A 17,376-nucleotide genomic window follows, 5' to 3' on the forward strand; every position below is an offset into this window, starting at 1 on the left:
AAACCTGCTGGTCCACCCCCGTAGCATCTAGCCCGTCGTACATAATGTTCACCCACCCGTCCTTACAGGAGAGTACGAACAATGACATAAGGGCCTGTAAATAGAGACAGTATAGGGCTCGTAATGACAATTCGGGAATCATTTCCAAAGTATTAGAGAGGGTACTATAAAACTGAAGGCTTGTGACTTTACTTTTGTACTCTATACGTACACTTACCTGTCCCAAATTGTCAAAGTTGTACTTTCTTCGAACCCATTTGTAATTTGCTTGACGACAATCAGATTTATTTTGGATGTTTTTGGTGTCCAGACCTTCACAATGGTAAAACTTTCCTTTGAAGAGCTGTAATCAATGATATTGATAGAGTATTGATTAGGAACTAGACAATGTTAACTCGTAAATTGATGTTTGTGACAACAATAATACAGCACAGCACAGGCTTTGCTTTAGTGTTTGAAGCGCTTACCTGGACACCCAGAATGCCAAAGACAATAAAGAAGGCACAGCAGATCAGCACAATGTTCCCGATGGGCCTAAGGGATGTTATGAGTGTTTCCACCACAAGCTTCAGGCCAGGAGCACGGCTAATCACTCTGTTCATAAAAAAACAAAGAAACGACCCTACTTAATATGTTTACGATGAAGTATCATTCATGTAATGAAACAATTATCTGAGTGACCTTTGAGATCAATAAACTGCTTCTTAGTTTGCCTCTGAAATAGATTATTGAGGATAATTGACTTTATTTCACCCAGCTTTAGTTGAATAGGTGAGATGCCCATGAGATAATGTTTCAAAATTAACCTCAAATTATTCTTTAAACAGGATAATTATTGCACAGTGAATTTCATGGATAAGTTTTGCCACAGGGAAACACGTGCTTAAAGGGATAGGTCACCGAAAAATGAAAATTACCCCATAATTTACTCACTCCCAAACCAACTTCTATGCATATTATTATCTTTTCTCAGATGAACACAATCTTTAGACTTATATTAGAAAATGTCCTGGCTGTTCCAAGCTTCATAATGGTAGTACAGTAAATTGTTCTTCTAATTTGAAGCCCAAAAAATCCCATCCATCCTTCACAGAAGTAATCCACACATTCCCAGAGGGTTAATAAAGGTTTTGTGATTTTGTGAAAAGAATCAATATTTAACTCTTGAGTTAAATATTGATTCTTTTATATAATGCAGGAGTAAACTCGTCAATTAAGAGAAAACGCAACTTATAAAATCCGGAAGTATCACCCTAGGGCAAACAGCTGTACACTCACCTAACGGATTATTAGGAACACCATACTAATACTAATACACCTTCAGAACTGCCTTAATTCTACATGGCATTGATTCAACAAGATGCTAAAGGCATTCTTTAGAAATGTTGGCCCATATTGATAGGATAGCATCTTGTAGTTGATGGAGAGGGATGCACATCCAGGGCACGAAGCTCCCGTTCCACCACATCCCAAAAATGCTCTATTGAGTTGAGATCTGGTGACTGTGGGGGCCATTTTAGTACAGTAAACTCATTGTCATGTTCAAGAAACCAATTTGAAATGATTCGAGCTTTGTGACATGGTGCATTATTCTGCTGGAAGTAGCCATCAGAGGATGGGTACATGGTGGTCATAAAGGGATGAACATGGTCAGAAACAATACTCAGGTAGGCCGTGACATTTAAATGATGCCCAATTGGCACTAAGCCATTACACCACTACCACCAGCCTGCACAGTGGTAACAAGGCATGATGAATCCATGTTCTCATTCTGTTTACGCCAAATTCTGACTCTACCATCCGAATGTTTTAACAGAAATCGAGACTCATCAGACCAGGCAACATTTTTCCAGTTTTCAACTGTCCAATTTTGGTGAGCTTGTGCAAATTGTAGCCTCTCTTTCCTATTTGTAGTCGAAATGAGTGGTACCCAGTGGGGTTTTCTGCTGTTGTATTCCATCCGCCCATGTTGTGGTTTCACAAATGCTTTGCTGCATACCTCGGTTGTAATGAGTGTTTATTTCAGTCAAAGTTGCTCTTCTATCAGCTTGAATCCGTCGGCCCATTCTCCTCTGACCTCTAGCATCAACAAGGCATTTTCGCTCACAGGACTGCCGCATACTGGATGTTTTTCCCTTTTCACACCATTCTTTGTAAACCCTAGAAATGGTTTGTGTGTGAAAATCCCAGTAACTGAGCAGATTTTGAAATACTCAGACCATCCTGTCTGGCACCGACAACCATGCCACGCTCAAAATTGCTTAAATCAACTTTCTTTCCCATTCTGACATTCAATTTGGAGTTCAGGAGATTGTCTTGACAAGGACCACACCCATAAATTCATTGAAGCAACTGCCATGTGATTGTGTGATTAGATAATTGCATTAATGAGAAATTGAACTGGTGTTCCTAATAATCCTTTAGGTGAGTGTATGTCTGTGTTTGTTTTGAGGATCGCTGTGAATCCGATCTCTATCAAAAGTCCTTTACAAAAATTTTATTATCTCAGCTTTTGGTCAAAATTTTGTGTTTTTTAAGAAACCTACCCATATTTGAAAGGTGATACAAAGAGAACTAATGAAGGTAGGATGAAACCTTTTTTTGTTTTTAAAGAGGTTCTGTTCTTCCGCTGGTGGGAAAAGAGTTAAAGGGCACCTATTATGGCCATTTTACAAGATGTAATATAAGTCTCAGGTGTGCCTAGAATGTATTTGTGAAGTTTCAGCTTAAAATACCCCACAGATAATTTGTTATAGCATGTCCAATATGCCCATATTTGTGTGGAAGACAATAGAGACAATAGTATCCAGTGGACAGATTACAACTTGCTGAGGCTGGAAACTATGGTAATGCCTGACTGTAAGTGGGCGGCACTTTATCAGTGTGACCTCACATTGATAAGAGAATCAAAAAGAGACTGCTTTGGTTTAATAGGGATTAAAAACAAGGAGCGAGATAATTTTTTCCATCATAGGTTAGTTGTGTTCACACACTGCCAACACACATTATGTCTAAACCTTGTAAAAGGGGATTTTGCATAATAGGTGCCCTTTAACACTTTACAAACTAAAATAACTAGCTTTCTGTAACAACCGGTGAGTGTTCACAACCATACACATTTCGAGGATGGCTTGAGGGCAAGTAAATCATGGGGTAATTTTCATTTTTAATCGTGACCCTCGGGTTTGCTAACCTCAACGGCCGCAGGGTCCTCAGCAGGCGAAGAACCCTCAGGATGCCAAAGATTCGGTTTCCACCAGTGGAAGCCAGAGAGACCAGAATGTCAATGAGGGAGACAAAGACCAGCACTCCATCCAGAACATTCCAGGTACTCTGCAGATAACTGTGCTTCCCACAGAAGACGCCAAGGGCCACCACCTTTAAAACAAACCACATCATGTCTGTCAGATTGTTTTGTTGAATAAATATTCTCTTCTTTTTATATATACAAAAAATATTAAACTCAAAATACCTTCACAGTCATTTCAGCAACAAATATCACAGTGAAAACGTAATTGGAAATACTGAGAAACATACGCTCCTGAAAAGGAAATTGAATGAATCATAGTTCATGTTTAGTAAAAGCATCACCATAGGAAATCCTAAATACATAATAGGGTAATCTTTCACTTACAGATGGCTGGATAGTGGGTCTCTCCAGAGCAATGGTGATACAGTTTAGGAAGATGAATACCAGGACCACATGATCAAACATCCTGTGAGAAATTAACCTCTGACACATCATCCGAAACCTATGGCAGAATTGAGACATTTAGAAAAGTGCGCATTGATAGGACAAACCGGATATTAGTTTAAGAGATGGGAGATTCTCACTTGTTCTGAGGGGAAAACAGATAAAGCGACCATTCCTCGTGATCTTTACACCACTGAGGTTTAAATGCCTGCAACGTCCTCTTCAGACGGAAACAGAAGCTCTGAAACACAAGAAAACTCTCAGCAAACAGAACAGAAGCTAAAGCTTATTAATACAGCTTAAACACTACAACAGTTTGGGGTAGAAGCTTAGTTTCTAAGCATTAGGCTAATAGTCTTAATTCAATATATCAATAAAGAGCGATAAGCTCTATTTATTTAACAGACTAAGTATATAATTCACATGCAGGCTTAATTTTGATTAATTGCATTGCAAGAGCCATTTAGTAGAGGTGACCTAAACGTTCATTTCGCAAATGCATTTTCCCCAGAAACATTTCGCAAGTCATTTTGTTTGCAACTTGAAAAACATGATGGATTGAGGAAGTCACACGGTGAACCCGCTTTATAATTATGTGGCTATAGTTAATACAATTGTGTTGCATTCTAATTCATTTAAGGAAAACACCACCGTTTTAAATTTTTTACTATGTTCTTACCTCAACTTAGGCGAATTAAAACATACCTATCTTTTTTCAATGCATGCATTTCATCTTTGTAAAGCACATCAAGAATGTGTTAGCATTTAGCCTAACTCCATTCATTCCTCAGGATCCAAACAGGGATGAATTTGGAGGCCACCGAACGCTTCCATGTTTTCCCTATTTGGGGACTGTTGCATGGGTAGTTACATGAGTAAGTATGGTGGCACAAAATAAAACGTGGCAATTTTTTTGAACAGGTAAAAATGAGAGCTATATTGTATGGTGGAAGAGCACTTAGTTTGCAGCACTTTGACCTCGGGCACAGTAATATTGACGGAAGTTTGAGTGCTGAGAAAGTTCTCATTTTTTATCTGCTTAAAAAATCGTGTTTGGTGGCTCAAAATTCATCCCTGTTTGGATCCTAAGGAATGAATGAGGCTAGGCTAAATGCTAACACTTTCACAACGCGATGTGTAAAGATTAAGTGTACGTGTTTAGTGGCTTCTAAATTCATCCCTATTTGGATCCTAAGGAATGAATGAGGCTAGGCTAAATGCTAACACTTTCACGACGCAATGTGTAAAGATTAAGTGTACTTGTTTGGTGGCTTTTAAATTCATCCCTGTTTGGATCCTAAGGAATGAATGAGGCTAGGCTAAATGCTAACACTTTCACGACGCAATGTGTAAAGATTAAGTGTACTTGTTTGGTGGCTTTTAAATTCATCCCTGTTTGGATCCTAAGGAATGAATGAGGCTAGGCTAAATGCTAACACTTTCACGACGCGATGTGTAAAGATTAAGTGTAAGTGTTTGGTGGCTTCTAAATTCATCCCTGTTTGGATCCTAAGGAATGAATGAGGCTAGGCTAAATGCTAACACTTTCACAACGCGATGTGTAAAGATTAAGTGTACTTGTTTGGTGGCTTTTAAATTCATCCCTGTTTGGATCGTAAGGAATGAATGAGGCTAGGCTAAATGCTAACACTTTCATGTAAAGATTAAGTGTACGCATTGAAAAAATATAGGTATATATTAATTAGTCTAAGTTGATGTAAGAACGTAAAATATTGAAAAACTGTGGTGTTTTCCTTTAAGAAAAACATTTCCAACCAATGCAAATCTGTCTGTCATAAATATGAAAAAAATGCACTTTATATATGCAGTATTCAAGTATTTTTCAAGTCACTAATGTAAATTTTAATTGAACATACTCAGTATCCTGCACTATGCAAATTTCCACATTGTCAGAAGAAATGGTCAAAAAATGTTGGTCCCGAGACAGTACCCTTTAAAATTGTCCTAATATGTACCATTCAGGTACAGATATGTTAACATTTGGTACCATTATGTACATTTGAGGTACTAATATGCACTCTTTAGGTGCAAAGGTGTACTTTTTAAAAAGGTACCGTGCCAGTGACAGCTAGGGACCATTTTGTTTATGGTTCAAACACCTGGAAAGGAACCAATATATTGGTGACCAGCAATGCAAGGTATTGACCACTGGTCACCTCATATTTCCCAGAATTCCATGTGTGTCACTTAATGTTGACAGTTTCTGTTCACATTACAGCTCTTGAAACTCAATTTCAAGACAAGGCCTCTTGTGTGTTTAGACAGCATCACACTGACACCAAAGAGGTCACTTTCGGAAAAAAACAATTACTGCTTTCAAACTACCAGCCGGAATCAATTACAGCAGAACAATTAATTTCCCACAAGGAAAACCCCTGGGAAGGCATTCAAAGAAACAAGACATTATCACTCCCTGACTGTAACAAAACATTATGTATGTGTTTGTGTGATTGTCATAACATACATCATCCATATCCTCCTCTGTGATGGAGTCTTCTTTACTCAGGTTGGTGGGTAGGTCAGCGGGCAGCTGCAAGGTTCTTCCATTGCAGTCATGGTAATCTCCCAAAGTGCTAAAGCTGGGGGCATGGGGCAGCTCAGGGATATCCAGAGAGCTGGGATGCTGCATTGAGCCTCCACCAGTAAAGCCCATTTTATCCCCCTCCGAGTCTTCATCTTCAAAACTGCCCTTGCCCTCCCCAGACAGCAAAGACTCTCTTTCTCCAGATGTGTCCCTTCTTTTTAGGCTCGGCGCCCGTCCTAGGCTGTTCCAGCTGGACCTGCGGCTGCCCCAGTTACTACCTGAGCCACGGGGATGGCATGGAGATCTTCTTGGGCTAGTCTTGAATAGTCAAAAATATAAGTTGTCAAGTGTCTTGCTCACATGTCCAATTATCATTTGTGTGATTGCATGTGTGATGTCACTGATCAAAGATATATTGATTATTTAAAATGTTTTCTTACCAGGGATTTCTGATCAAAGGCATTTGGATCTATGGAGACCCCACTACCCCGCCTCGACTCGTCCAACCCAAACACCGAATCTGGGCCAAGAGAGCCTTTGGGTGTGGGCATGGGTGTGGCAGCAGTACGCATGATGATTGGCGGAGGCAAGGTGCCCCGAGGATCAACATGCCCATTTGCTGACATCATCAGTGAGTACATCTTCAATTCTATTTAAAGAAAAACATCCCTATTCATTAAATGGCTCTAATTTAAAGATTTACCTAGCAAGAACATAAAAGCGCTTTGGATAAAAGCGTCTGCTAAATGCCTTAATGTAAATGTAAGCATATGGGGAGCTTAGATGCAAAAGCCGCTATATGCCACCTCCGTCAAAAACTAGATGATATTAACCGAATGTATAATATGTTCATCAAATACTTTCGCTTCAAATCTACTTAATCCCGTCACAAGGCCATTCAGAAACACTGGTTTGTTGGCAGAATTCATTAAAAGTCTGATAAAAAATGCTAATTTAGAAGAAAACATGTCAGACGCACTTAGAGGGTTTTGCATCTGAGCTCTACATATAAAGGGATATTTTTCACAGCAGATTTGTAAATGTGAAACATATTCACTTCATCTAGAGTACTGTTACTTATTGCGCTTTAATTTATGGCTCGCATGGCAGTAAATAATACGGTGAAATAATCATGCAGGCATGCGCTTTTCTGTTTTTTCTGCTCCGGTCATTAAGGGAAATCATTTTGTCTCACATTTGACTGGTAAATGATAAAAAATGATTCACCCTTTTGTATTTATTGCATTGCATAATGTAGATGACAGATTGATAAGCAGACATGCTATTATTTCTGGATGTAACTTTTGATACTTTTCTGTAAAAGTGGCTCTCCTATTGACTTATCAGTGTGGCATTGTAACCGTGGGTTCACACCATCCGCGTTTGAGACGTCAAATTCGCATCTACCACGTCTAGTTTGTCGCTTGAACATTTTGAGTTTACTTGCTTCATTCGTGCGTGAAAGCTGCAAGTGAAATTCTAGTCATCGAGACATTTACGCGGAAATTTGCGTAACTCCGCTCACTTCCTGTAATCACCTCACTACTAGAGCAAGCTCCTGATTGGTTAACGCTGCTCGTTTTTCCGCCAAAGTTCAAATTTTTCAACTCGTGAGTTTGCCGCGGCAAAACTCAATTCGTGCCATTTGCGCGAACTAGATGTCCGAATGAGGCGGAATCTTGTCTACCGCGCCACATTGACTTAACATTGAAATCACTAGCGCTTGACGCCTGTAACACGGCTGGTCTGAATGCAGCATTAGGAAAAAAATTGTGAAGACCACTAATCTACAGAGACAATTTCTTTCTTCAACCACCCTTTAGGGTACAATACAGTATATACTTTAACTGACTGACTCTATATACTGCCTATTTAAATTTTATACAGACTTTATATTACTGACTGCAAGATAATTTTACGATGTGAAGGAAATAACCTGTGGCTCGTAATTCCCCCATCTTCTCCTCTTCTTCAAAGTTCACCGACCTCTTTTCCTCGTCCGCGTCCGATCTGTTAGCGTCCCCCTGCAAAGCACGAGAGATCTTTGCGGACAGCTCGCAGTGTTTCAATAACCGCCCAACTAACTGAGGTGTTTATTCATGGTGCAGTGAAGCCAAACAGAGCAAAATCAGTCTCTCTGAGGACAAGGGCCTCTGGCATCAACAACAAACTTCCCTTCAATCAGTTAGACCATGCTGAGCATATAGACAGCTGCGGTGCTTTTGCTACAGTATGGGTCCGATTGCTGCTCTCTCTTAGACCCGTATTGCTATTAGGCTTGTGGTAAGTTAGTGTTTGTTTTAGTCTTTGCAGATTTACACCTACTCATAACCAGTTCAGAATTCACACAGCCCCCAGCATGACAGATGGGCCTTAGACTGCAGCAGAGTATCGGCAATGCAGTTAAACTCCCCAGACTACCCGGAGAAAGCTTTTGCTTTAGCTTTTGCATAAATCTGCATCCTTAAGAAGAAAGCACTATGTATTTACTTCCGCTCTCTGTTTATTGTATTAAATAAGGTCCCAAATGGAGCACTTGTGTTACATTTACAGTCTTGCAATGATCAGTGCATGCACAACTCCATATGGTAGCCCAATAAGCATTTACTGTGGGATTCAAAAGGGTATCGTTTATGTCACCAAAGCGTAGACTCTGAACAGGGCAGCAAGAGCTTAGGGTGGCATTTGGGATGGAGCCAAACACTTTAAAAGCTGAAATCAATCTGGCCGGAACAGAATGCTTTTTGTTACCTCCGCCTGAAAGCCCTCCACTAAGATGGCTACCAGCAGGTTGAAAAGAACGTAATTCCCGAAAGTCATCAGAGCCACGAAGTAAAGAGCCGCCCATGGGGTGGTGGAAGCCATTCCGTTATAAAGGACCACGTTCCAGTCCTCTTGGGTCAGAATCTGAAACACAAATACCGGATGTGGTGAGAATAGCTAATCAAAGTCAACAACAGGATGTGTTTCATTAATTATGTAATTGAATTGTTTTTTGTGTATGAATGTTTAGCCTATATTAATACTGATGGTGTATAAATTAATATTGATGGTGAAGGTCCAACTTGAATGGTGTTGTGTGACTGTCTAGCAATATAGTCTTTTATAGCATTAAAGACTATTAACATAATCTAGTGAGAATAGTGCCGTAAAAGTGCATGATATAGGCAGATACGATGCAGGTTCAGCAACTCAGTTCTATTAAGGGAAATTGTGCTGATGTAAGATGTAATGCACACAAAGGCTTTCAACACAGGCTGTCGATTGTAGAACAAAGTGAGTTGCAAAAAACTGTCTAGTGTTGCCAGATTTAGCTCAGCTCTTATGTTTAGGTTCCGTAATTTCACTTTAAAGGGTTACTTCACTTTCTAAAAAAAGAAATCCTGATAATTTACTCACTCCCATGTCATCCAAAATGTTGATGGGCCCTATTTTAACGATCTAAGCACATTGTCTAAAGCGCACAATGTGCTTTTATTTGTATTGAAATTATTTTTGGATTAAAACCTTAAAACAGCTGTTTTCTTTCATTCATGGAAGTAAAATTAACAGGCTTTTAATTGCTGTAAATGTATTGATATCCTACATAATCAATGTAATCTCATAAAATAATTTTCAAATATGCAAGCAAAGGTTTGTACTCTAAAAAATAAAAAGAGATAAAGAATTTACAATCGTGCTCTGACCTTGTTTGAGGGTGAGAGGTGCACAAACACGCAGGAGAGAGTGAGCGAGTGGAGTCCGGTTCTTCAAAGCAACTGTAAACTTCCCTCACCACAACGTAAGGCCCGCCTCTCCCCTCATTCGTTTGGACAATGGAAAGACGCAAATGACGTCGGGCGCTTCTCCGCTCTCAGCGCTCCTTCAAAAACGCGTTCGCGGCAGGCGGCAAAAACCGCAAGGCGCTCGGCGCGCATAAACAGCGCGCAAACGCACCCTGCCCATAGAATATCATTCAAAAAAGGCACCTGCAACTGCCATAAACGCTTTTGGTGTGACTGAAACATGAAAATGCGCCAGGTGTATGATAGGGCCCGATGTCTTTCTTTGTTCAGTCGAGAAGAAATTTTGTTTTTTAGGAAAAACATTCCAGGATTTTTCTCAATTTATTAAACTTTATTGAACCTCAACACCTTACAGTTTAAATGCAGTTTAAAATTGCAGTTTCAAAGTAGCTAAACGATCCCAACCGAGGCATGAGTCTTATCTAGCAAAACGACTGTCATTTTCGACAAGAAAAATAAAAAATCTGCCCTTTTAAACCACAACTTGTCTTGCACCACCCGTGTGACGCGCCAGCGCAACCTTACATAATGTGAAACGCACAATTGCGGGCCATTTTAAACAATAAACTGACACAAAGACATTAAAGTGCACCTATTTCATTGCAAAAAAACGTTATTTTGTGTATTTGGTATAATATAATGTGTTTGCGTGGTTTATGTTTAAAAAACACATACCATACATTTTTGTAGCTCCAGATTTCGCTCTCTAAAAAACCCAATGATTTGAAAAGTGCTGTGTTTGATTGGTCAATCTTTATGTTGTAATCCAAGAAAAAAGGGCTAGTGCAAGACGAGAATATATGGTTAAAAAGTACTTTTTTGGGAGGGGGGGGGGGGTGACAGTTGTTCAATTGTAGTCCACTATATAGAAAAAAATCCTGGAATGTTTTTCTCAAAAAATCTAATTTCTTTTCGACTGAAGAAAGACATAAATGTCTTGGATGATATGGGGGTAAGTAAATCATCAGGAAATTTTCTTATGAAAGTGAACTAATCCTTTAAGAAAAAGACAAAATACATGATTTTACAGTACACCCTGACCCATCATAGTCTCTGTTCTGACCTGAAACACAGTGACGATCGCCCACAGCAGGGAATCAAAGTTTTTCCTGTCTGGAATTGTGTCATTATTCTCCATCTTCATGCTGAACTTGCACCCAAACAGATGCATCCCAAGAATACTGGATTCACAGACAAAACACAAACAAATGTATTTAATATGTACACATCTTAAAAGCATACAACATATTTTCACCTCTATGAATAAACTAAAATGAGTTTGTCTAATCGATGCAACCACTTTCATATTTTCATAAGTTTACAATCTTTGCAGCAGGTGTGGGTGTGGTTAGCACCTGAATGTGAAGATGAAGAGCATAAGCAGCATGCAGAATGTGGCCACATTGTCCATAGTCTTCATGAGGACCACCAGCTGTCTGCGCAGTGCAGGAAGGAAGCGCACCAGTTTGAGCACACGCAGGAGGCGAAACGTCCTCAGAACCGAAAGACCTCCATCCGTCTGACCTAGGATCTCCCACACACTGGCAAAAAAACAACAACATGCAGGATGTAATGTTACAATGATCTCAGATTGATCTCTGCTTTAAATGTTTACGTCAATATTTGTATCGGAAGTGACTAAGAAATTGGATGTGTATGTGTTTTAATAACAGACCCTTCAGGAAAGACTTTCTCTATTAAGTAACAAATCTTACCTTATGACCACAATAATCCCATCAAATATGTTGTAGGGATTCTTGATGTAGCCGAAGATGCCGAAGGCCAGCAGTTTGAAGAGCATTTCGAGGACAAACATGCTAGTGAAGACAATATTGCTGATCTCCAGGATGTCTGTCAGCTCCTTAGGCTGTGAAAAGAAACAGAGCCATACCTCATTACCTTCTGTGGGTCAAAGTCATGCCAGGATACCGCTGGGAATGCTACAGTGCTGTACATACAGTATGACTGAGTGACGTCATCACTGACCTTCATGATGTCACCTTCACACACTGGTAATCTCAGAACATTACACAAAACGCGGGATCTCACAGTACATATTGTATAATACAGACGTGTAGGACTAGTGATGGCCTCTGGGTTGAATTATGCAAAGATGTTTCAATTACAAGTCCTCAGTTTTACACAAACAGGCCCAGTGGACAGATTAAAATCAACATCCAAGCAAAGTTATGAACTACTTTACAAAATCAATGAGGCAAGCTCAGATCATTTACATCATAAGCAGATTCAGGGCCAGATTTAGCACTGATGCAAACCGTGGCAACTTTACTGTCTGCTACACAAAGTGCAGGACAAATCAATAAGCACATTGTAAAGGAGCAATATACTGCATGAGCCTTTAGGCTCTACTGCCTGTTACAAGAGCAGCCACCCTCAGCGATCACCTGGATACGGTTCACATTAAGATATCATTATATCAAACTGTTAGACAATCACACTCGCTACAGGCACCTCCATTTAAAGAAAAAAACCTGCTGTACATTCTAGTCGCCTGTATGGTTTAATAGCTTCTTTAAGCCTAAATGCTGGAGATTAAATACAGATTAAATATGATGTTTCTATGATGATAAAAGCTATAACTGAGAAATAATAAGACTTTCACCTTAATGGAGAGGGATGCTGTAGTAAAAACCGTATTGACATGCCACCACTAGAGGGCTCCACGACTTGTGCCGCCTGCATTGATTTACTTTAATCAATGTCCCTAAGCAGCCCAAAGAAGTGGGATATAAATATTCATTGTTACCCAGGAACAATAGATTAGTCATGGATTAGTTAATGAATCATGCACTAAACCTTTTTCTACTGCTGTATTAGATTAAACAGACAAACAGGTACGTGGAATATGAAAATGAGGTCCAAATCATTGATGGCTCTGAACAATGTAACCAAATTTTGCTGGATATTTGTGCATTAGGTTTCAAGAGAAAGCAAATCTAAAGCCCTTTTCACACAGACATTCCGGAAACTACACCGAAAATGCATCCTGGATTTTTCCGGGATCGTTTGATTTTTTGTTCATTCACACTGCCAATGATTTGCCGGCATCTGCAAGGTCCCGTAAAGACATGTGACCTGTAAAGTCCTGCACTATCTTCTACGCAGCGTCTGAAGTTTGCATATTATTTATTATTTCTCTCTCCAGAAACCACGCATTTTTGTTAAGATAAGACTATAAAGGAGCGCGTGACGTGCCGTTCTATGCTGGTGAATGATCTCAATTTCAGAGTGGATATTTGACGAGCTCCTTGATCTCTGCTTTAATCCAGTTATCAGACATTTCTTATTGAGATTGCTAATATGCATTTAAACCCCCGTTTTGAGGAGCTGAACGATATATCTTGTTGGGATGACGCGCAGGCTTTTTGTTTATTATAAGCTCAAATGAGCATGTGACACGATATTCTTATGCTGCTGAATGATCGATGAGTGATGAGCTAACTTACCTGATATCTATGTCAGTTCAGTTTGCTGACATTTCTCAACATGAATGTTGATCTGCATGTAAATCCCTCATTTTAAAGAGTTGAACCAACTTCATGTTGCCATGACATTGTTTATGCGTTTCATTTATAATTTCACCATAACTGCTTCAATCCAGTTTGCACATTTCTCGTCGTGAATGTTGATATGCATGAAAATCTCTCGTTTTAAAGAGCTGAATCATAACTTTTGTTGTGATGACACGTGCGTCCTCACTACGGCACGCCCATTACGGCATTGTTTCGGCTTCTTGTTCACACAGGGTGTTTTCCGTGTATCTTACTAGGTCCTCTTTCCGGCAACGATCCCAGAACATTTATGGGAAGTCTTTGCGTTCACACCGAAGCTTGTCTGGCAATTTCACGGGTATTTTCTGGGACTAAAGGTCTGTGTAAATGGGGTTTAAAACTTTCTCAAGCAAGCATTGTAAACATGGAAAGGTATCCAAAATATAGGTGCCAGTCACAAACTGCACATGGTAAATCATTATTCATGTAGCAAACATTACATTGCCAATACTATTAAAGTGTATGAACTCAAAAATGGCTTTGAAGTAAGTAAAAATTTGATGCTAATTTATCCGAACAACTCTAAACCAACAGACTCTGTCAAGCTAAAATATTGTTTACTGAAATTTTCTGCTTCATAATAGAAAAACAAATTATGTGTTTTTATGTAGCACCACAGCCTTAGCTTAATCATGTTTTTTTTTCTAAATAGTAACATGCTGTCTGCACACAAGTTTTGCCATAAAATTGTGTAATTTTTTTCAATAACCAAAAGGATCAGAGCATTTTACAATGTTAAAGTTCCTATAGTTAAGAGATTGTGAATATAAAATACAGTTTAATTAAAACATTACAGTATTGGTTCTTTGTTTATATTGTTAGGTAAATAATGTTTTATACACATTAACCCCCCCAAAACTGTGTAAACATGAAATGGTAATGGAATATAAATGTATATTGGACTATAAACAACAAAAAGCTATTTGAATCCTCCCTTTCAAAGTCCACCGCATACCACTGAAACAAATCGAATCCCCATCTTAACTTTCCTAAACATAGATTGCCTTCGTGCATAGTTGCAAATTCCCACTACTGCTGCATCAGGCACATTTACAGGATTTGAGAAGAGAATTGAAAAAGTACTGACAGTGAAAATGCATGCTGGGACGCCGGGCATGGCAGACTGAAGGAGACTGATGTTAAGAGAGCACTGTGGCGTTCTCTAGAGAGAGACTCTTGCTTCTTACTGCCCCCACTTTCATCCATCATATCCCATGATGTTTTAGCATAGCACGCATTCCTCATCACATCCCCCACTTTGTATGCACATCTAAGAGCAGAACGACTCAAAAGACAAATGGAATGAAAAATAACAACGCTGACTCTGGCATTAATTGCTGTTTGAGATCATGCTCGCCATTTTACTGTACAAAACCTTTAGTGCACATTCAGGATCTGAATCTAAACAAAGCAGTGATGCTTTTAGAAGCCAAGGCTAAGGTTTTGACATAAATGTGTATTGGCACAACAACCTACAATAAAAAAAATCCACCCTATGCTATTTTTTGTCCCCATTAAATCAAAGCAATCTCATATACGTGCTGTTTTAATTCTCTTGTTAATGTGATGTCACACTGACAAAACCCCACCCAGGGCAACTGACTGACTTGTTAATTTTACCCAAAAGCTTTTCTAAATGTGTTGGTTAACATGTTGTAGCGCTAATGCAGCTAAATATACTATTGTCTCAGACTGTAGTCATAGGAATCAGATCTATTTTTAACCAAAAGAGTTTATGTGATGCCAAAGTGCTCTGTGGGTAGTTCATTAGAAACGTCATCAATAATTTTTGTATTAAAAAGGGAAGGTGTATATCTTATTGTTATGCCAGTAAATGATATAGTGAAAACTATTGAGTAACACTTTACAGTGGCATTGTTACATGTAATTACTAGAGAAATAACAGTAAACAGTAATAACTAATAATTAGTTTCAACTAACCCTAAACCAAACCCTTATCCTAACCCTATAGTACGTTCATGTTGTTAACTCATTCCCTGACAGCCATTTTTTGAAAAGTTGCCCGCCAGCATTTTTTGTTATTTTCATAAAAGTTTCCAAAATGCCTTCCAGGAAAATTTTCTTCTTTAAATATATAAACATACAAATATATCAAATGAAAGAAGAGACCCTCTGCTTTCAAACAAACAATAACAAACAAACAAACAAAACATGAAAAAAACGTTTCATATCTATATTTTTTCTCTGCTTATAAACTCTTCAATATGGGTAATTTTCTTTAAAAAATACAAATCTTTTAGCAAAAAGCTGAAATAATTGCATTTTTGTGAAGGAATTTTGTTAAAGATCAGATTCAGAACAATTATCAAAACATACACAGAGGGCTCTATCGTACACCTGGCGCAATGCAGCGCAAGTGTCTTTTGCTAGTTTCAACGCGGTGCAATGATAATTTTTATGTTTAGCGCCATGTTATTTAAGTAGCAAATGCATTTGCGCCCAATTTTGCGCCCATGGGCATTCTGGTCTGAAAACGAGGTGTGTTCAGGTGCATTGTTGGCGCTTTGCTATTTTGAGGCAATAAAAAATAGACTATGCCATTGACCAACAAAAACCTGCTCTAAAGTCTAGTCAATGGCGCAATATAGTTTTCGTTACTTAATGAGCACGTTCGTATACGGGACGACAATGCACAATGGCTTATCACACACATGGATGCGCAGCAAAAAACAACCCTTTTTATAATATGAAAAATTAAAGGATTAAAATGTAAATGATTATTATTGAGTCTCTTGGACATAAATGAGGACCAATTATGAGATGTTAGAAGGCGTAAAGAGCAGCTTCACCTGCAGCCTGCCTGTTAAGTAAATAAATGCTTTGTTTTAAACAAATGCATCTATTTTAAAAAAATTTTTAGATGCTCCCTACGGATTTATTGTATATGATGACTCTGTACCTGTGGATATGGTGAGATGAGAAACATTTTTAAGTAATGCTTAAAAAAAACATGCCGCTGTCCGAGTGCTGAAACAGCTCTCCGCACGTTTGTAAACTGTTTGTTACAAATAAAGTATTTTTAGAGTACAAACCTTTTCTTACATACTTGTAAATAATTTTTTTATGATGTTGGATATCCATACATTTACAGCAATTAAAAGCCTGCTATTTTTACTTCCATGACTAAAAGAAAACGCTTTTAAAGGTTTCAATAAAAAAAAATAACTATTTCAAAACAAATGAAAACAACACAATTATTTAACATTAATCTTAAACTGGTGATCTTCTTCCTCCGCTTAGTTTTTAAGTTTACAAATCCGTAATCTAAATAGGGATTAGACATAGCGCCAGCGCAACTTGCTTTTAGAGGGGATGAGAGCTGAGACTCTCATTGGTTTATACCACGTTACGCCCAAAACACACCCATTACTCATTAATACCCATACCCTGTGCTCGGCGCACAAACCATTTTTCCCGCCGTTAAATTTGCAAAAGTGGATTTTGACACGCCCGTTTAGACCGTGCGCTTTACACCATGCACTTAGATCGTTAAAATAGGGCCCAGGGTTTAAAATTAGTAAAAAAAAATTGTGCTTCAGTTTTTTTTATAAATTGGGTAATTTAGTGGATAATCGCGGTATTACAGATTAACATAAAACCTCATCAGAAACACTTTTTATGCAAATGTTTTCTCTTAATTGATGAGATAACATGTCAATGGCGGGGCAAGAGTTAGTACTTAGTACTTATATGTTTAATTACACCATTATTATATGTAATAATAACACCATAAAATAAAGTGTAACCCCCCATCCAATC

At 38.6% G+C, this 17,376-nt stretch overlaps 1 protein-coding gene across 1 annotated transcript in view; it reads right to left on the reverse strand.

Moving 5' to 3' along the window:
• cacna1ha (calcium channel, voltage-dependent, T type, alpha 1H subunit a) overlaps positions 1-17,376 on the reverse strand; it is a 113,942-nt gene that overhangs the window by 20,716 nt on the left and 75,850 nt on the right. Inside the window, exons 11-24 of the mRNA XM_055191472.2 lie at positions 11,740-11,891; positions 11,380-11,565; positions 11,088-11,205; positions 8,991-9,146; positions 8,176-8,263; positions 6,680-6,888; positions 6,180-6,557; positions 3,835-3,935; positions 3,635-3,752; positions 3,473-3,541; positions 3,194-3,378; positions 468-594; positions 218-343; positions 5-94 (exon numbers count right to left, since the gene is read on the reverse strand). Coding sequence (XP_055047447.2) covers positions 5-94; positions 218-343; positions 468-594; positions 3,194-3,378; positions 3,473-3,541; positions 3,635-3,752; positions 3,835-3,935; positions 6,180-6,557; positions 6,680-6,888; positions 8,176-8,263; positions 8,991-9,146; positions 11,088-11,205; positions 11,380-11,565; positions 11,740-11,891 — 2,103 coding nt within the window. The remainder of the gene's footprint in view (positions 1-4; positions 95-217; positions 344-467; positions 595-3,193; positions 3,379-3,472; positions 3,542-3,634; positions 3,753-3,834; positions 3,936-6,179; positions 6,558-6,679; positions 6,889-8,175; positions 8,264-8,990; positions 9,147-11,087; positions 11,206-11,379; positions 11,566-11,739; positions 11,892-17,376) is intronic.

Source organism: Misgurnus anguillicaudatus, chromosome 19 (genome assembly GCF_027580225.2).
Source record: "Misgurnus anguillicaudatus chromosome 19, ASM2758022v2, whole genome shotgun sequence".
Classification (NCBI taxonomy): domain Eukaryota; kingdom Metazoa; phylum Chordata; class Actinopteri; order Cypriniformes; family Cobitidae; genus Misgurnus; species Misgurnus anguillicaudatus.